The sequence below is a fragment of the Anas acuta genome, chromosome 5, assembly GCF_963932015.1.
Source record: "Anas acuta chromosome 5, bAnaAcu1.1, whole genome shotgun sequence".
Lineage (NCBI taxonomy): Eukaryota > Metazoa > Chordata > Aves > Anseriformes > Anatidae > Anas > Anas acuta.
In genome coordinates this window covers 33,369,420-33,390,810 of record NC_088983.1, presented here as the reverse complement: position 1 = coordinate 33,390,810, position 21,391 = coordinate 33,369,420, and the positions used below count along the sequence as shown (strand labels likewise).

Below are 21,391 nucleotides of genomic sequence, written 5' to 3'. Positions count from 1 at the left end.
TCACAAAAATCGAAAGCAGGCTCTAGACAAGAACAACTCAAGATTTACAATGGAAGCAGTGATACAAATGCCAGAAGCGATGAGGCAGGTGTGTGAATTTTGGCAAAGAACAGTGTGTGAGCATGCCTGTACCTGGCTAGGTCCTGGAGAAATTCAGAGTATTTTTGTGGTAACAGTACAGCTCAATACAGAAGCATCCTGCTACTGAAAAAAGAACCAAGTCTGTGTGTGTGCTGGCAGTGGCCAGTTTGTGCTTGTGAGGCTACAAGTACCTAAGAGCAGCACATGAGTCTGAGACACCTGTCAACACAGACTGTGTGAGTATGCACTTCTCCAAGAACATGCCTTGTGTCGAAAGGCACTAATACAAGCTTTAGGACATGCATGTAAAATACTGTAATTACTGCAGCTGGTAGCCCCTACCCACCAAAAGTCTGCAAAATTATCAAATTATATTATTTTCTGTTGTATCAGTCCAATGAAATCCCCAATAATTCCATAATCACTCATAATCCCTCATAGTTTCCATAATTCCATTATAGGAGTAAATTAATAGGTCATCAAAATACACTCCCTTCTACATGTTAAGAGTTGCTGCACCAAAACTAGTTAAATTCAGCTCTGGTCTCAGCAGGTAAAATATTATTTATTCCACAGCAGAACTGGGACCTCTAGTACATATGTTAAAAAAATCCAATAGTACTAAATTTCCAGATTTATCATGCAAAGAATGAACTGCCTGAATGGCAAAGCCATGCAGAACAGCCTCCCACCTACCAGACATTTTAGCAGGAGAATAAACAGAATTTTATTCCAAGGCTGTGGGCCAGATACAAGTGTGGCATGTCAGCCTGATGAGATGTGTAAGTTATGCAAGAGAAGTTCAGCAGGTAGGCAGTACCAGTTAGGAGCCATCTGATCTGATGTACGGTAATACTCAACAGAACATAGAAATTTGGAGGTTAGTCTGATGTCTCGTATCTCTTCTCAAGAGTAAGGTTATTTTAAAAATAATCTCTCTGCATGCCCTAAATCCTAGAGCAAAGTCTGGAAGAGCTGCTGTGGTTTCCCTTCTATTCCTGTATTGTTGTATTGTGTGTGTGTGTTTTTTTTTAAACGGATATACTAGTTGCTTCTTTCCTTGTTGTTTAGAAATACTTTTTCTGTTGCTTTGAGTGGTTGGCAGGAAACATAATCGCTGCCTGTCTTTTCTTTCTGTAAACATAAACCCTGGCTTGGAACTGCACCATCCCTCATATTCTGTATGAGATCCTTGCAACAGCTCGGGGTATACGTGACCCCCAGGAGGTGCTCACCCAACTTGCTCCCTGAAGCCTTGCCTTTGTCAGCTCCCACAGGTACATCCCTGCACAGCGGAGCACACTGCTGCACAGCCCAGCTAGGGGCTGCCTGCAGCTCTTCACACCAGATGTGGCAGTGACAAGGCTGGCAGGACAGCAGGTCTGGCTGCTCCGCAGGATATCGCTGCCTATCTTAGCCTGTGCGGTATTGCTCAGATTACTCTGCAGACTTCCCTTAAAGGGCTCTGGGTTAAAGTTGTGACCTAAATGGATTTAACAAAGATTAATGAATCAACTCTGATGTCCTTCTGGGAAAAGGGCTATCCTGGCTGACATCTAAAGGAGTGATACCAAAGGGAGAAGTAATTTCCAAAACTGCACAGAGATTCACTGACAGAATGGGAAGCAAGAACTCCTGCTTCTCAGCCCCATGCATCTCTGCTCCTCAAAATTATTAGTTTACTGTTGTAGAGACAGTGCTTGTGAGACCAAGCCTTCAGGTAGTCCCTTTAAGAGGAAACCTGCATTCTGAATCTCATTTACAGGGAGCCACTTCACGGAAGAGCTTCTGTACTTTTACCTTCTTTGCTTCTGCTTCTTACCCCAGCAGCCACAGGGCAGGAATATTCTTGAACAACCATTCAACGTATCTGCTGACCTAACTCCAGGAATTATCAGTGTACTCAGGGAGAACAGCCCCTTTTTCCCATGAACCAGTCACTGGTATTACAGATCCTTATAGGCTTTCCTTTCAAAATGGGGACGTCCACAGCAGAGCTTTGCTGCTCTGCAAATACACAGAACGGGATGTACAGTTCAGCTCCCGTGAAACAGTGCTGGGAGTACTGACTAGCTGTGTTGCTTGAACAACAACTGTTACCACTTCTCCACGTACAAAAATAGGAGAATGATGCCTACATCCCTCATGACAGCATAGAAAGACAGACAAAAAGTTAATGCACTGGAGTACTCCAAAGCATTTCTTGTGCTTAAAACAGGATTAAGTATTTGTGCCCTGTTTTACACAGTTCCAGCACTGTCTCAACAGAGGGAAATACCATGCAGTCTGTGTGCCAAGTGCTCCTCCCCACCTCTGACAAACAGCCAAATCACAAAGAACAAGACAGGAGGTTTTACTGGAGCTCCCTTATACTCCCTTAGATCAGTCACTCTTCAGAACTCAACATAAATCTCTATGTCTACACTGATCAAAGATCTTCTGAACATATGCAAAAGGTCCTGAGATCATCTGGGTTTCTGATTTCATTACAGAGTGCATCGAAGGGCTGAAGTGGTACAGGATTAAAATAGGTACCATGATACATCATTAGATGGCTAAAGGGTAAGACAGAAAGAGTGTTGGCTGAACTAGAGCCAGATCATCTCCACCCAGACAGTTCCCGCATGAGAATGCCTGTGTCTAACAGTCAGGAGTGGGTGGCACAGCGTACAGGGGGCCAGCACAGCATGAGCTGGAAGCACTAGTTCCTGTATCACAGCAGGAGAATCTGTGAATGAGGAAGGGAAAAGACAACACAGGGAAGCAGAGAAGAAAGGGGTGGTTAAAGAGCCTCTGCTCTGCTCATGAGCCTCACCTTCTTTTAACTCTCTTTTTCCTATGTGCTTGAACAATGAAACAGAAGCAAAACTAATTCAAACATCACTTACTGCATCCAAACATACCTAAGTTAAACATATATGCTGACAGTGGGCACAGCTGTGCTCTGATGACCGTCCTGAAATCACACAGGGTAACCCACGCTAACATCTTCACAGCCATTGCATTGGCCTCAGCTAGCAAGCATTCATCCAGGGCTGAGGCAGGTTTGGGCAGCCCTCACCCTGCCCTGTGCTGCTACAGGAATCCTGCTATCAGAACCCAAGCACAGGCTAGCCGTGACAGACCCATGCAAGCAGAAGGCACTTGTTACATCCAAGTAACTTTGTGAGGTTGCTGATATTCCAAGTGTAGGTCCTAAGGGCTTCTGGATAGGTACCTGCTATTGCCACAGGGCACAACAAATATAAAGAATTAACAGGTAGGAAAGAACATGGCAAAGGCTCTTCTGTGTCTGTAAGGTAGTATCCTAGGAATGGTCTAGGGACACAAACTCATCCATTAAGAACAGCAGATGAATTTTGTCGATGGATAAATTTTATCTCTGTTTTTTTTTTTTTTTCTGGCTTTATTTCAGCCCATCTATACTGGATAATGTCATGTACTTAAAAGTAAAAGGGGTTTCCTCTATCCTAAGAATATCTAGCTAATGTTTTAACATGCCTTGCGAATAAGCATAACTGGAACAAAGCCTCCTTACTGTGATTCACTTGGAATAAATACGCATATTTCTAGACTAAAAAAAAATATTACATGAGGAGAGGCAGTTACTTAATCAGTTCTGAATTCTTCCTTACAAGTTTGATTGTCATTGTATATACACTGTGTACCTGCATGGCTTCTTCCTGCAACTTCTCTGTGGTTGAGCCAAGTATGGCTGATACACATTTGATGCTCAACTTCTTGACACTACTCTGCTACAATTACAATTGATGCTTTAAAGCCACAAAACATTGAACTCTATGGATTCAATTAATGCGTAATTATGTAATCCTTAGGAAAACCCAGCTACTGATGCACACTCGTGTTTTAATTAATCAACATATCAAAGTTCAGTCACCAAGAACAGGCAAAAGGATAATTATTACCTTAATCCCTTCGATTCTGAAGCCCAGGTTGGCACTAGAGCTGATTGTTTCCCTCCACTGCATGTATCGGGGCTTGGTGACAGCATGCTGGGCATTCTCCTCAGCTGTGGGAGCAAGAGGATCCACTTCAATCATTTTCTTGTACATGTCCTTACGCAGCTTTGGTTTCTCACGGGCTTTAGTCAGCTCCTCTTCCAGGTATGTCCTGCAAAAACATCACATCCCAACAAAGCTGCAATGACTTTCAAACCTTTCTTTTTATAGCTTGTAATAAACTGGCCTCAGGAGAGGTCAGCCAGAGAAGTATTATCATTATCCCAGTTTTTCCTATAAGGAAACTAAAAAGCATGGACTCACAACTGCACAGGCTTCTTCAGGGAAACCGTAGAGGGCATCCAGATTTGTCACTCACTTCTGTTCCAACTATATCTTTACTTACTGTTACTTGCTATTGTGATGTCCTGCTTACAGAATGAGAGAAAGCTGAAACCTATTCTGCCATGACGTACAACTGTATTTTCAGAAGACACTTAAGAGAGATGACTTGCAATGAAATCAAAAGCTAAGAGGCCTGTTAAGTCTTACTGTCTTCTCTCTCCTTGAGAAAAACTTCAGTTACGTGCTATTTTTTCATCAGACCTCAGAAAGCAATTAAGATTTGCATGATGTATCAGACAGAAGGACAGAATCGCTCCTCATATAGTAAAAGGGAAAGAATAAAGCAGATTATCTATCTGAGGAACTGTAGCTCCAAACACAAAGAAGCAACTAGGGAAGGGAAGGAAACCCTTCAAGGAAACCTTTTAACCTGGCAGCCATTACAAAGGCACTATACATGTTCTCAGTGTTCACTGGACTCCTAAAGCTTGCCTCTCTTCACAAAGCTTGCACTTTATGAAGTGCCTGGAGTGTGCTTTCTTCACCACGATGTAAAATAAACAAGGTTGTTTAAGAGTTGCTGTCGCCCATTATCTGAATGTCAACTACTTTGAATACAATAATGTACTACTGACAAACCTTTCTCCTCTTTCTTCTGGGTATACCAGCACTACACATTTCTACTCTGATTTAGTAGGCAGCTCACTTAAGGATCTACATCTGTTTGAAAAGGCTTATCTGCACTCCTGTAAGTTGAGTATTTCATTTATCTCAGTAACTGAGCATCTGACTTGGCACCCAAAAGATTACTACATGACAATTTCTACCTCTCTGTACTGCTACTTCAGGCTCTCAACAGATTCCTTCTCTATTTGTCATGCTTAGATAACATTTTTGAGTTTTTCTTCTCAATCATGCATAAGGAAAAAAGAGAAGCTAAGGAAAGTGAGAATCTGGAGAACAAGATGATAGCATCATGCAGATGTGAGAGCAGGGAACAACACAGTCAGTACTGGGCAAATGATAACACTTCTCTACTGAGAAGATCAGCATGACTGAAGACTCACTCAAGCTTTGGAAATGGGCTCTCTCACTGGTATTCAGTCATTCACATTTGCAGACAGGAATTACTCTTGGTGGCATTTTTTGAGTCACTGCATACACAAAGATTAAATGAACTGGCAGTGAGCAAATGATGTCATTTTTCCCCGTGTATTTTCAGGCCATTTTAGAGAAACCTCATCCAAAATCCCTTTTGAAAATATCTTGATGTGGGTCATTTTTGAGCCTATAGGTCACTCAGTTGCCAGAATCCAGGTACAATCAGGCACCAGTAGGACATGACTCTCCTCAGGTTGTCCAAGCCAATTGCCAAACCAACAGCAGGTTGTCTGGACTGAATTTCAGTGCTCTAAAACAGTTACTAAGCTCCTCCAGACAAAACGCAACCACATGACCCCTCCTTTTACTTCCTTCAAATGCATTCAGGTTAGAAAGCAAATTCTCTTTCATGTCTCACCTGATCCCCATCTTACAGTCCATCACACACGGCCCTTCAAAATCAGTAAGTAGGTCATCCAACTGAATGTAGCTTTCTCCATCTCTCTCCACCACCCCATGGAAGCAAGGGACGCAGGAGCGTAGCGGGTCTTTCATCAGCCGCTCAAAACACTCCTTTTCATTCTCTGAGAAGCGTTTGAGAATCTTCCCGCTATCAGCTGCCTTGAAACTTCCTAAAAAGAAAATCAAACACATGCTGAAAAGCCTGACTTGCAAAAGGGAAAAACGCCTTCCCCCACTACTCCTGCCTCATCTACCTCAGCAGCACGACACCAGATAAAGGTTTTCCCTGAACAAAAAAGATAACATGCTTCTCGAAAAATAAAACACTGCGGACAAACACAGCCATTAGCTGTGAAACTGTGAAAGTCCATTTGATTATGTTCCCGTATCAGTATTTATAGCTTTAAGGAGTGCAGCTGCTCCGGGCCATTTTTTTATTCTTCTCCATGCTAAACTCTTTGTTAGGATATCAAACATTGCTATACTCATTAAAATGCACAGGAAAAAGCCACAGGCCAGACTTCATTAATGCTCTGACAGGGTATTTTAAAGCTGCATACCACTGACAGCGTTGGCTTTGTCCTTAATCCTTGCATATGATATACGTGCTGAGTGTGTACGTACAAAAGCGGTGCGGTCAGCGATCATTAAACAGCCTCCAACAGGCCAGAAGCCAAGCAGTGCCCTTTCTACACACACGCTGTGACTGCACATGCGCGTACCCTCAGGCACTGCGTCTGCTCTGGGGAGCCCTGCTAATCTGCAGGTAGAGCCTGCAGTGCAATTGTTTTTACAGCCCTGGGTCCGAATGACATGCAGTACAAAGGACAGAGTCTGCACAGGCCGAGATTGGCAGCAATCACACTCCAGCTACGGAAGGTGCTCTCCTGTCCTGCAGCCTGCCAACAACATCTGAGAAAAGTACTCATTTCATTCAGAGGTACCCTTTATTCTACACGACATAAAATAGGCCCCAAAGTAGGGCCTGATTAAACCTGAGGCTAGCACTGCACTCCTATCACAGCAGGATCCTTTGGCCACTGCAAACTGGTTCCTTGTCAACAAATCCTAGAACTAGCACTGCCTCAGCACAGGGGCTAGGGTGGTGATGGCCCAGGTTTTACTTCAGAAAGAACTTGTCATATCAGAGAACAGCTGCAAAAATGGTGGACTAAATGCAACCACAGAAAACTAACGCAAACCAGAGTGCTCTCTCCTAATCAGATTCTGATAATTTCTTAGCTCTCCTCTTCCACCCTATACAAGCCCCCAGAAGGGTTATGATTATGTGCCCACCGCACCATTCTACAGAGACCGAGCCAACCCCACACACACCGATGGAAACTGCAGTAGGGCTGAGTTGTCTTGGCACTGTGTGCTACACGGTAGTCCCACCAACACCACTGTGCACATGCAGCTACTCCATTTCTAGGACGAAATAAATCTCTCTGCACGGCGTTGCAATGCACCATATTAGTGCATTAGCATATAAAGAGGTGGTTCAGGTACTGCATTAAAGCACGATGCAGCGTAGGTGCCTGCCCACATGTGTACTAATAAACCCCGCACTAGCACTTTAGGAACAAAGGCTACATAGGAATTAAATGAAGCATGAGAGAAGCAAGCCTAATGACTTCTCTTTGGTTTCTTGTTTTTTTTGCATGTGATTTTTTTTTAATCTTAACAATGAAACTAATCTTACATGAGGAGCACACTTGTTAAGTTCCACTGACGCAAAATTAGACTTAGCTGACTGAGCTGCTCCTTGCACGCACACAGTGAATAATGACAAGCCTCACTAGGCAAACACCTGGCCATCAAGTCAGTTGTCACCATATTTATTCTTCTCCCAAGGCCTTACATTCACATGGAAGGTTTGGGGTTGGTACTAGAAACCCTGTCCTTGTCATTGCTGAGGCACAAAAAGGCAAATACAGTGATCCTTCCCGCTAGGGAGCTAACATATCGGCTACTTGGTCAATAAAGATGATCCCATACTACATTCCAGAGTCAAACCCAGTGAGGATATTATATTCATCTCACCTGTATGCCCAGCCAGCTGTACCCATGAGTAGCGTTTCTTGAAGGGGCTGATCACTGGTAAGTTCACCATGGTTTTAATGGTATTCCATGCCTTTTTCTGGAATGCAGAAAAAAGAAATGTTAAATTGGGCAAAATCTGAAATCCTGACATGCCATAAACCTACCACCTAGCTTCACGCACACTGAATTGTTCCTGCATAATTTGCTAAGTGCTCAAAAGCGGAACCACAAAACAAACACTACGATCATCACTGGAAAAATATGCTCATAAAACCAGGAACAGACACATAGTTAAACATACTGTCCTACCATCCACAAGAAAGCTACCTGGAAGAAAAGAAAAAAAAGCACACCATACTGCACGTCACACACCTGTTCTGAGCCACGCCTGACCCTCTCCGTGTCTGAGTCATGCCGAGACCAGACGGTGAACCTACACTTACGCATGTTTAAGTTGCCATGAGACACGAGCAGTTTGCTGCTGTCAGCAATACTTCCTTTCCCAGAGGCCTTCAGCATCCCCTCACGACTAACAGCTTTCACCAAGGCAGCAAGGGAGTCTCACTGTGTCAGATCCATAGTAAACGCATCTCCAATCAGGCTTGGAGCTCACTCAGTTCCTTTGGAGCACTCACTGCCAGGAAGCTGTAGAATCTATTCCAGGTCATAGATTTTGCTGCTCCCTCCCCTCTTACCCAACCCTGTTACTTTTTAACGAAGCTGGGCATAGCTCCGGCCACCTTGGCTGTCCCACAGTGCAGCTGTCTGGGTAGCGCTCCAGGCAGACAGGGAAACAGAACAGCTGCTCCCAAACCGCAGCTGAGTGCTCCATCACAACAGCAGAAAGGTGAAAATAATACAAGTGGAAAGTGAAGGAGTCTCATGCTTTGGCAATGAAACTTGGGCAAGTATGAACCACAGCCTGCTAGCGTGTACATTACATGCTGAGGGACCCCAGAGTGAGTTACGAACAACAAAGGCAGGCTTGTCTGCTAGTGCTAGGACACAGTACCCTGTGGAGCTGACAATGGTGTGCAATAGTTGTGCAAAACAGTTTAGTGCTGAGGTTTTCTGTGCTGAGATCAAGTACAGCTGGAAGTTAGGCTGGATTTACAGAAGTGCTTATCAATGGCCTAAGCAGGCATTATCAAAACCAATGGGAGGCATTGATTTCACTAAAACAGAGTTTAGGTCGCTGCTGAACACCTGAAAAAAAATCACCTACAAAACAAGTATGTCTTCTCTAGCAGGAATATCAACGTGATGAACTAGATGCTTCAAATACCTTATTTTTACTGTATTTTACACTGTGTTTCTGCAGCAGTGAAAGACGTGAAGTGAAATTGCAGGTAAAGAGACACAGGCAAAATGTTGCTCTCCAGATCACATTTTGACCTGGTCACCCTTCCCCAAATTTGATCAATTACACCAGGTTTCTTATACGGTTCCATCTAGCAGTGTTGGTCACCATGTGAGGGTGAAACCCTGTGAGACCTCGAACACACCAAGAGGATATGTGAACTCACAGATGCAACTGATCCTTCCTTTGGGGATTTATTTTCACGTGAAAGTTTTAAATCATACTGCAATTTGATGCAACATAACATAATCTCCATATGGACATGTTTATTCTGAAATAAGATCCTGTTTAACATAGCTTGGTTTTGAAAGCAGTTCAAGCTGAAATGCCTGTTGGTCTGATACAAGTGTCCTATGCAGCAATAGTGCTTTTCTAGACATACCATGCTAGTGAGAGAAAGCAAGAAAAGAAAGCCTTGGATGCTTAAGAATCATGCATCACAGAAGACTTGGTTGCGCTTACTGCAACTCCCCAGACAGCACTAGCTAAACCCTAGTTTAATACATCCCTTCTGCAGCTTTAAAGGGCCCTGCAGGGGATTTCATATTCTGTATTATTTGCCTCAAGCCATTCCAAATTGCTACTGTGCGCTGCTAACCAGCAGCTTAGCTCTATCACAGGGCTACCTGCTACACTGTGAGGATGAAAGCAGCTCTTGCACACCACTTGTAAGTGTCCCTAGCCTCTTTCTGGAAGAAAGAACAATGTCAATATTGTTGTTCAAGTAGAAAAGATTAAAAATGACTTTTGTATAGTCTATTCACCAGATTTAGCTGACAGCAGAAGTCCTTCAGTCCACTCTGCTCTGTTTCTGCTCCAGACAGGCAGGGCCCAAAGTTATTTACAGAACAATTGAAAGTAAACATCATTTGGAGTTGAAGTGATCCCTTTGACTGTAAGTTCTGCCAAAATTTAAGTTTTCAGAGATTCCAGTCTGATTTTCAGGATTGCATTGCTGGCTCCCCAAGCCAGGATCAACAGCACTCTATATCCCTTCCGTAAACTCCCGTAAAGATCCTATACTCGCAACAGTGTTCCACTCCTAACATAGCGTATCGTGTCTCCCAATGATTTGCCATGCTGCTCTACCCAGAAGTGATGAGAAGCACAGGTTTTCAAGGAATGCATGTCAGCTGTCAATGCACCACCACACTCTAGTGGCTTTCCCACCCCCTCCCTCCCACCTAGCCCTCAGAAGCTGCAGATTTTATTTGTACTGTGGGTGTGAAGGAGAGACAATGGGCCAAATTCAACCCCAGCTCAAGTGGAATTTGACTGCTTAGGTTACAGCTGCCTCAGATGAATATGCTTAAGCCACTCACACAATAAAAAATTTAGGAAAAAATTTGTCAGTGTTTTTTTAATTTATTTATTTATTTTTGAAATCTCTTCCCAAACATTCTTCCCCTAAGACAGGGAAAGTGCAAGGCTGAAGCTAGGATGAAAGAATCACTTCCAGACCCACCCAGTGGAACACACTGCCATGGACAGGGGTTCAGCAGACGCACTCTGCCCTGCTGCATCTTTCAGTCCCCAACCTCAACCAGCTCAGGATGCAAATTGCCAGGATGCAAACAGGGCTGCATGCTGTTGGAGCACTGGCGTGAGTGGGAAGATGAAAACTTTGTGCGCCTGCTGTGGGAGGAATCTTTCTCACATCTATTTCTAAAGCAAGATCTTTTCCTCTTTGTTAGCAGTGGTATTATGTGCTTTTCAAATCACTGCTTCATGCTACCATGGCAAATAGGACTAATGCCATTGCTCGTGTGTATTTGCAGTCCAGATTTCCCTCAGGCCCCCTTTCTCCTAGATTCTTGCTCCGTCTTCCTCAGTCTTTTACTCTCACTGGGTTTCTCTCAGCCCTTTCTTCCAGATTCCCATTCAGTGTTTTATGCTATTTATACGCATACAGGGCAAGTTCAGATATCCCTGTATTAAAATTGCCAGAATCAGACATCGCTGACATCACTGATGCTGTTTTATATGCCTCTTAAGATCAATAGACTCAAGAATTTTCCAATAGCAAAAAGAAAGCCACTCCAGAAGGCAAACCTGAGAAACATTAACATTGGTAGATTAAGCGCATAAATTACTGGATGTGAACTGCAGCTGACACATTACGTGTATCTATCTCCCCGAGAACTAGGAGGTGTGCGATGCCGAAGACGACAAAAGCCAGCTTTCTGCCAAGGGGTGTGTGACAGGCTGTGCCGCTAGAGCAGCGTCTAGGCAGCGAAAGAGTAAAAACCCAGTGGAACAGAATGGAAGAACTAGTTCCTTCAGCAGAGCCACAAGGCATTCAGAGGATTGCGGCTTGGAATCTGCCACTAGTATGTTATCAGGATTACTCTTTTGAATTTGAAGCAGAGCACTGAAGAAAATCGTATTTCCATGCAGCGGGTGTGGTAGACATGGTGTTGCATGTTACTGACATGCATGAGCAAGATGCTGGGCAAATGCAGTGTCTCCAGCTTATTCAACCCTCAGTACAGGTAGGGGTTGCCATGATGGTTATCCTACTAAGGAGCAGGAAAGATGAGCAGCAACTGAGAGCCACTGGTTCCTGGGTGTGCAGCCTCCTCCAGGTCTGTTCTCATGATGAGAGCACAACTTCCTACGCTACTGGCGTGCAGAAGCATGATCCTGCCTCGATGCACCAGTAGGACACGGCTGAGCAAAACCCACTGCACTCGCCAGGAGCACTTTCTTCTGCTCTGGGGGGTTTTGGCTCAGCCCTCACTGTGCACAAGAATTAATCTTCCTGAAACCCTCACACTATTTCAAGACAAGGGCTATAGCATCCTAACAGTCAAACTCGTGAATAGGCATTTGGAGACCACTGAGGGTATTCCCGATTTTGTGTGGTTTTGTTCTTAGTTGTTGCTGTTCTTAGGGCTGCATAGAACAACTGAAATCTCTCAGTGAGCATATACTACATCCCCCAGGGAGAAGAGATCTACTCTCATGCCTCAGGGCAACAGGAGACAGGACCTGAACCTTCCTCCGTTGTTTGAGAGAAAAATAAAATCTCTCCCTTAACTAAAAGGAAAAACAGAAACAAAGATCTCAGTTTCGTGAACAAATAATACACCTAACTACCCTGAGGCAAGCACTGACAAGCAGGTAACGTAATTTAGGAATCTGCAGAACAGAGTCCAAATTAAGCAACTAAGATTATTACAAATGCCAAGTACATCTAAACAAGTTGGGGGGGATGGGAGAGGGGTAACAAAACCTTTTTCTTCAGGGCGAAAAAAGAACGGTCAGTTCTAATAATACTAGCACGTATACTTGAAACTATATTGAGTTAAGACAAAAGTATACCTAAATAAGTTATTAATGCCCGAAAAAAGTTAATTTTTCCCTTATCAGCATTGTGGAAGGGTAGTTTCTTGCCTGCACCATTGAATTCTCATGAAAATTCTGCTATACAATAGTTAACAGTGACCCCTGGATCCTTTTTCCAGGACAATTTCAGTAGTTTCTTTATCCAAGATCCTGTTGTCTTTTATCTCTGTGCTAGTACAAAGCCTACGCAAGACTACAGAGAGCTATTATGACAGGAAGAAACAAAAGGATAGTGAGAAATTTGTAATATTTTTTTTCCTTAAAAGGCTTTAAAGAAAGAATACTTAATTGTCAGTCATCATAATCTACTGTTCTCTTAAAGTCTTTGCATCATTTAGGCTAAATTCTGCAGCTCTGGGACATGGGGGCTGAAATTCGATCTGTATTGCTGGTTGCCACTGCCTACTCAGTGTCTCACCAACTCCTAGAAGGAACAAAGTTCCTCCACAGGGACTATGAGGAGTATAAAAAAACTATAGCTATCAGAAAGTTATTACACGTGTTTCAAAGTATTTCTGTAAGCAAGCATGTGAGAAGATGGTGGGTGTTGGCCTCTTATAGGACAGAGTAACCCTAACAGTAGTGACGGGAAAAGTAACACCTGAGAACGCATCAGGAGTAGCTGAAACTACCTTCTAGAGCGGGCCCCAGGCTAAAGGAAGTGCTGCTACGTGGGGTGCCAGTTCCGTGTTATCCGTGTACCGTACTATTTGCTCCTCTGTGGCTCACTTTTTTTCTGTGATTTTCTTCATCTCTTACTTCTTCCGTGCTCAGTCACACAGTAGCACCCCCTTTTTTATTTCTTAGTGATACAATAAACCCTCACAAAGTTCGTAAGATTACACGAAGTTCTCATAGGCAGTGTCAACACGTGGTAGAGTTTAATCCTGCAAACTCCTCTGTTAATATTTGTTCCCTCTAAACTCTGTGTGTTTTACAGTTTATGACTTTCAGTTCTACATTTTATAGTATGTACATTTACTTAAAAACTCAATAAAATGTTCTGAAGTTTTTAAAACTCTGAGTTAATTATCCACAAAATCCGTAACTGTTTTACTTCCCTTAGTTTATTAAAACCGAAATAAATCAGCTTGAAACCTGGTTTGTTTTCTTAATTCTTTATGCTGTTTCACTCAATTATTTCATTTAACTTGGAAAATGAAATTAATATGTTATGATTTGTTCACCATTTTCAGTATTGTTTATCACTACTTGGATTGACTTTGACCTGACATATTGGACCCACACATACAAGTAACTTGAAACAGGTCCAAAGCTACTAACCCTATTACATTGCTGAAATAAAGCTAGCCTGAACAAAACCATGCTTTCCATCTGCCTCACTGCAGCCACCATAGAATGCTTCCATAAGAAATTCTGAGCAGACCACAACCAAAGCAATTACTAGCATAATTCAATTACTCTTCAATTAGATACGATTCCCTGGGAATGTAATCAATAACTACAGTACTATAAGAATAACGTATAAAAGATCACACTTCCACAATGAATCGCATTATACTACCAAGACAAGTCAGTACCAGCATAATTCCCTGCAAACCGACGGGTCTTCCACGGGTGCTGCTTCACAGCCACCAGCTTCAAAGGTTACGAGGGGCTTCACTGTTTCAGCAGCATGAGGCTCTGGGACAGCCAACCATATAGTTTCATTTCATGGAGAGATTTGGTGATCCGAGTCATTTAATGTATATTTAAAAAAATAAATAAATAGTGAGAGTTGCTGAGCACCATGGTATCATTCCAGTTACAGCCACAGCACTTGCCTGCTGAAGGAGTCTGGTTTTGAGCTCTTTCATGTGAAGGCTTACCGTAGTTTTTGCAGACCTGAAAGAGGCAGGCAGCTGACTTGGTTAGATTCAGATCCTGGAGCAATGCATACTTTTATGCCTAATATAATGAACTAATAATTATCCTTGTTCTTTTAATACTATGTACAGGCATATATATACACCTACGTGCATTCTTTAAAACCATCTAAAGCATTTACTAAAAGCCTTTCATCGCAGTCTTTCAAAATTCCATTACTTTGCTGTTGTTGTCCAAACCATAAGAACTCCTAAGCTTAGGATTATTTGGCACTTGATTAAAAACTTAGACCTAACAAGACATCATACTGCAATGGAGAAATTGAGAATTGATTAATTTTTCCCTTACTTGTTGGAAGAAACAGAGCTTCAATATCCACACAGGCTCTGTGTAGGGATGCAAGGTGAAGGATTTGTCCATAACAACTAAAACAAAAGCATCACAAATCACAAACCTGGTTCCGTCACATAAGTCATTTGTGTTGTTTTCAGCAGCCAGTTTCTGTGCTTTTGCCCCTTGTTAAAGATTTCTGGAATCCTTAAACTAAGGAGTTCCTTGCTGCCAAGTGTACTACTCACTTGGCTGAATCAGACATGAATCACGAATTGAGCTCTCAATGGGTGGGAGGTGAAAGAGCAAGTCAACAAGAAGAATCTCCCCAAGCAAGCCCAGACAGGAGCACATTAAGCAAACACTCACACAACCCATTATAGCTAAGTTTGAGTGCAACACTTTATTTAGCTCCCAAAACAGGGTGAGGCTCTTACAGCAAATGACTTAGCCCCTCTATTACCACATTTCGTCTTCTTCTGTCACTGGGCAGTGAACAGGTTCCCCATGCAATAAGCACTACTCTGCACAGCACTCCCCCATGCAATCCTTCATTGCCAGACAAAAAGGTATTTAGGCCTGGAAACAAAATGTTGCTCCAGGATGAGGTGTACCACCACCAGATAGCCCCGGGGACACAGAGATACAAGTATCTGCTTTGAGAAGTCTGTGCCCAAGCTGATGTGCAACACCACCACTCATTCTTCAGACTGAAAGGCCCTGTGCCAACCAACACCAATTGATAATTTGTCCAAATCATTGCAACTGGCCTTCCACCAGGGCAGCTGCGTGACTTCAAACGCTGTCAGCTGCCACTCAAGGAACACAAACAGCCTAACTCTGCCCTCAATCAAGGAAATCGCCGAGCAGCCTCCACGTGCCAGGCTCCTTGGGAGCCTTGACCACCCTGGTATCTGCTGATAGGATCCGCTGATCTTCCTGCAGCAGGGTGCCAGCTGGACCCAGGAGACTGATGATCAACAGCAAGGCAGAATGCACACTCCTCCAGAGGAACGGCAGTTCACACGCTACGTGAGCAACTTCCTGATAAGCACCTCTTATCAGGCTGCCAGGCACGCTGTGACTACACCTTCATCTCTCCCTCTGTCTCTTCCACCATCCAGCCCCCAGAGCTCTGTGAAGAAACGGCGCTCAGCCCGCACTTAGCCCTCCACGCTTCCGGCGCTGCGCTCAGCCATGGGTGAGGGCCGCAGCTGCTCAGCCAGCCTTTGGCAGGTGTATCCTCTGACTGCAAGGTTTTCGTTTCCTGTTTGTACCGCAGGCAAGACGGGCTGGGCTGATCCTTCACTCATGAGAAACACTTAATGCAATAAGCAGAAACAAAGCTGCAAGACAGAAGCCTCAGGTTCCTGTATTTTCTCCTCTGTCATGCCTCGCCATGCTTTATGCAGTGAGACACAAACGTTCATTGGCTCACTGCCCTTTAGGATACCTGGTAAGTTTGATATTTGCTATCTCTGGGCTGAGGAAGAAGCGAAGGAAAGAGAAACCACTGGTGAGTATCAGACTGCTGAAATGCTGGCAGCACAAGATCCCACTTCACAGCTGGGTTCTGGAGCACCTCTCCAAAGCAGAGGGCGAATGAAGCACAACGAAGTAAAAGCATTGCTTGCCATTCTACCAACAGCACCAAGCTGACGGCTCTGTAGGAATCAACACCAGCATTTTGCTTCTCATCATTAAGCAGTAAAATATTTACTATCTCTGTGTCATTCCAAGGCCAAAAGGCAAAACGGTCAATGAATTAGATGGCTTTGAAGCAGCACTGTCACAAGGTTTTCATTCACTTTTTCATTCAGAGATTCTGTAAAAGTTGATGTCGTATGGGACAGTACAGTTATAACTGAAAGTCAGGTTTTATCTTAATAAGCCAACAAATGATGTTTTGAGGGACACTCAAGTGTCCGCTGTTGGCATTAACAGGCCCATCATCTCCACCTGGACAGCTTGTGCCTTGCTCAGAAAGATGCTGGTTCCCTGACAGGATGGCGTTCTGCCACTCAGTCCTGCTGAGCTCAGGGGAACTGAACCAGAGACACTCTGCCTGACACCAGTCTCAATGGAAACTGAAGTGTTGTTATCCAGAAAGTACATGGAAAGTTCCTCACTATAGGAAAATTGACGTACTTTCAAAGCACAGGCATTTGAAAATTATCTAGGCTGTCCATCACCCAGAACCATTTTATGGTAAATCAAACATCACTTCAGCAGATGGCATAGCAGAAGGAAAATCTCTCTTAACCTCCAAAACAACTGCAGCTTAAGTCCTCAGAAATTTTCTATGCCAGTTTGGCAATTTTAGAGATCTTTGACCATCCTCTGTTAATCCCCTGCTTGTTGTGGGTCACTGATTGACATCAGCAGTCATGACACAGGTACGTCTAGAAAGACCACACTCTTTAAATGAAAGAAAATGAGCCTAACATCCTACCAGGGAGGACACAATTACCAGTTCCCAAACATTCATCCTGCTTAGAATACTTAAAACACGAACACATTCACACTTCTCCATACATAGGCCAAAAAAGATGTCCAGCCTAAGACACGAGCACAATTTGTCAAGCCACAGAAGTGTCATTTCTGAACTGCGTATGACCTCAAATCCCAATGTACTACGAGTAGTGCCAACCCCTTTCAATCAGGTGTGGTTTCTGCGTAACATCAAGTAAGACTACGTTCCGGCAACATGCCAGGAAATAACTTCAAGGAGCTAATCTCCCCTGAGTGAGCTCCAGGCACTTGGGAAGGAAGCTGAGCATGCACTTCATCTTATTTGCTATGGTGGTACAGGCTGTAACCTAGACACGCAGCTCCAGCCTGCCAGCCTAAGCTTACTACCAGTTTATCACCCCAGTGATTCGGTGGCCACAGGAGAATCTCTAGTCTGAACAGATAAAGAGAAAAAGACATCCTTTATTATACTTCCCCATTTGCCACTAACACACCAGTCACAAACCACTGCTATCAGACAGAAATTGCAAAACTGTCTTCTTTTAACTGGTCAAAGATCCTTCTCTTCCTATCCCTAGCAGCTTGGGTTAGTGAACACTTCTTGAGAGGTTACCACACCATCATATATCCTCACATATGGGACACAGAAGCTGTATCCCACATACCTTTGAGATTCTGCCTTAAAGGTATGAGTGATACTTACAGGTTCTAACCCTAACAATGCAAGACTATTGTGCCATAATACATTTTTTTCCTGTCAGAAAGAAAAGAAAGCACAAGGACAGTCAATTATTCTCCTTATCTACTGGAAAGGATGCAAGTGGCTTTAATTTGCAACAAAAATAAGACGTTCCAGTGAGATATCAGAAGAGGGCTATCAGTCAGTTTCCCTTGTTGAAGGCTGTTCTCAAACTTGACAAATACCTGTAACTCACAGGGGTCACCTGCCACCAAGATAGAACTGGGCTGATCCCAGTGCCAGTGAGCTGCAGCACTCCAAAAGGAGTCCTTAGTCACAAGCACCAAGAAGGTTCATCAGTGGTCACAAGATATTTATATTCTACAGAGTCACAAATAAAGCTACCTGATCCCTTTCTGTGCTTTAGATCCATGTCCTAAGTAGTACTGAAGCATTCACTACAAAAACATTACACCTCTCACATCAAGACCTGTCTGCAAAGCAAGTTTCTGAACTCATATGCATGCACATACATAGAAGGATGTTACTGACAAGCATTTATTTTTTATTTTTTTTTTATTTGCCAAAGAACTGAGGAAACTCCACCGTTTCAGTATAGGATCTTGCTGCAGACACAAGCCCTTTCCCTGCTCCAGTTCTTGCCACTGCAGGCGCCAACAGCTATATTTCAGAACACTGCTGAACAATTTAAGTAATTAATGCTTGTAAATTACATTATAGGCACTCAAGTAAGACATGCAAGTACTCAAGAAGCTGTACAGTGTTAAGTGAAAAGCATTATTAGAGTCTAAAAATACGTCATGTAAAAACAGATCAGACGCACTGGTAACAGTTTACCATCTGCTCTTCTAATCTATCACAAGACAAAGTCCAGTACTCTGCCTTTCCTCTCCTCCTTTGTCGCCTCCAAACCCACACTTCCATTTTCCTCTAAAGCAGCATAAACAGTTACTGCTTCGCCTATCGCATACTCCACTGTTCAAATAAGGCCCACCCTTTGGAATGGAATGCAAGTGTCAACAGGCGATAGGGCCCTGTTATTTAGCGGGGTGTGGTATTTACCTAGGGGAAAGCCACATCCTTCAGCAACCACTTTAATAACTCTGAGCTTTAACATTGTAACTGTGAGATTATTCCAAACCACTGTGTTGAAAGGATTTTATTTTATTATTTTTTTAAGCAAACAAAAAAACACACACTTGTATTTGGGTGTGCATGAGAACACAAGTGAGGCCAGTGTCCCTGATGACATGGGAGTCGGCGAGCAGAACATGACAATGATGCAGAAACAAAGAATTAGATGAAAATGGGGAGCCTCCACCTTCCTCAGAGCAGCAAGAGGGCCTTCTGGGTCACAAGATAGTTGTTTGTTTTTGGAGCAAACCTTAGATTAGCAAAACTCTTACTGCCTCAAGTCACTGGGAGCTATGTACGGAATCTGGGGAAAAGGATGACTTCACCTTGAGCAAAGCTACAGGATCAAAAAAGAATTTCTGGTAACGGAGTAGCACAAGGCAAGTTGAATTCCTCCTCCATATCAGAAGCAGGTAGTCCCAGCAGACAAGGGATTATTTAAAATTTTCATTTCCATAACGTAGCCTTAAGAAAGAGAGTCAAATTCAGCCCTTACATAAGCAAGAGTGACTCAACTAAGACTGAAATAAGGCATCTGCCATCCTGAAGAGTTGTGGGTGTCTGAACAATAGTCAGTGTGTTGTACAGAGTGTGTTTCCTCTGCCCTGAAGGTAAACAAACGCATTTACAATCAAGATCCTGGAGATCCCACCTTCTTTAGAAGCACAAACATCAATTGCCAATTATTAAGAAGCTAACCCAACTAAAAATAAACAGGGTGTAGCTTATACATAGACCATTTATCTACCAAAACTTTTACCTTACAGTAAAAGAGACAAAAACCAACTCATGAGCTTAAGAATTTCATGCTGTTGGATCCTAGCAACAGAACCACAAGCCATACTCCTCCATCTTGCACAACCACCTACACCAGCCTCCTGAAATATGGAAGCAGCAGCAGCTTCTATGCCAGATTGGACATAGGCAGCAGAACCCAAAAGTGACCAGCATCGGTACACCAGGGCTCAGCAGACAACGACAAGACAAACAACATTTGAAATATAATTTGCTTGTGCTTTATTGCTTGCAGTGTGCATGGGGACAGACCATGCAGAAAAAGTTACTTCACAAGCAGTCTGATTTTTTTGCCCTGTCTGCTGTTTTTCTTGAGGACTGCAACGTAAAAAGAATTGGCGACTGTGCTACATTCGTTCCACAGCCATCCTTCGTCTCCGACAGGACTGCCATCTACACAGTCAGAGGACTGAGATCAAGACAGACTTATGGCACTGGGAGAAGACATTTCTAGAGATAATGCAGAAAATCCCCATGGATGAACAGAAGTGGAAAAAACATCATTAATTTTACTGTCATTACAGTTTTACATTTGGAATGAGAGACCACGGTTGGGACGTCAGCCATTCCTACTGCTGGAAAAGCATTTGTAGACCGCTGGCATACTAACAAACAAGCACAGTGCTGTGAGATGATAGCACAGGACTTCCTCCCTCCCTGATCTCATTGCTGAAGCAAGTCAGTCACATGTTCTCTCTGGTCTTGCTCTGAACTTTTGGAAAACAAGCTATGAAACTGCTAGAGGGGCCTGATGAGTACTAAAATCCATGCAGATCACAGCAAAGAACTCCAGAGATAGTTCTTCCTAATGTACTTAAAATATGGCTTAATAAATTTCCTACTAAGAGTCTTTGAGAGTCATGGTGGCATCACAAGCAAGTGATAGGCAAAAGCACCTAGAAGTCAGGAATCCCCGCCTTAATCCCCTCTTACAGGACCTTCATCAGAACGGTACGATCTGGCCTGAAACAAGGACAAGGAAGGCAATGAAGTTCCTTATCTGAATTCCACAGAGCGAGACAATACAAACTATACTCAATTATCAGCCCAAAATTCTGACACTCAGCATTTTGCACTATGAGAAGTGAAAGCTGGAGCGTAGGAAGGTTTCCAGTTTCCTCAGATTACATTCTCCTCTGAACAAAGCTGACCCTTTCTGGAGATGGTGTTGCTGTTCCTGCAGAACTCGCATGGGTGAGAAAGGCTGAGGAAGGAGCCCACAGCAAGCAGAGCTTATCGTGATTAGAACATTCAGGTCAAGCGCACTTAGCCAACAACCCACTCAAACCCCACAAAGAGATAATAAACAGCCAATCTGCATGCACGAACGCTGTTCACACAGATTTTATCCTGTCACTGCATCATGCATGTAACCATACAGCGAAGGAGAAGCACACAGAGACCACCTTTTAACTCTTGCTCTAGCTCTGCCTC

The 21,391-nt window shown here is 43.4% G+C and overlaps 1 protein-coding gene across 1 annotated transcript in view; it reads right to left on the bottom strand.

Moving 5' to 3' along the window:
* Positions 1-21,391, bottom strand: part of ITPKA (inositol-trisphosphate 3-kinase A) — a 36,911-nt gene that overhangs the window by 4,432 nt on the left and 11,088 nt on the right. Inside the window, exons 2-4 of the mRNA XM_068683885.1 lie at positions 7,992-8,088; positions 5,905-6,118; positions 4,008-4,212 (exon numbers count right to left, since the gene is read on the bottom strand). Coding sequence (XP_068539986.1) covers positions 4,008-4,212; positions 5,905-6,118; positions 7,992-8,088 — 516 coding nt within the window. The remainder of the gene's footprint in view (positions 1-4,007; positions 4,213-5,904; positions 6,119-7,991; positions 8,089-21,391) is intronic.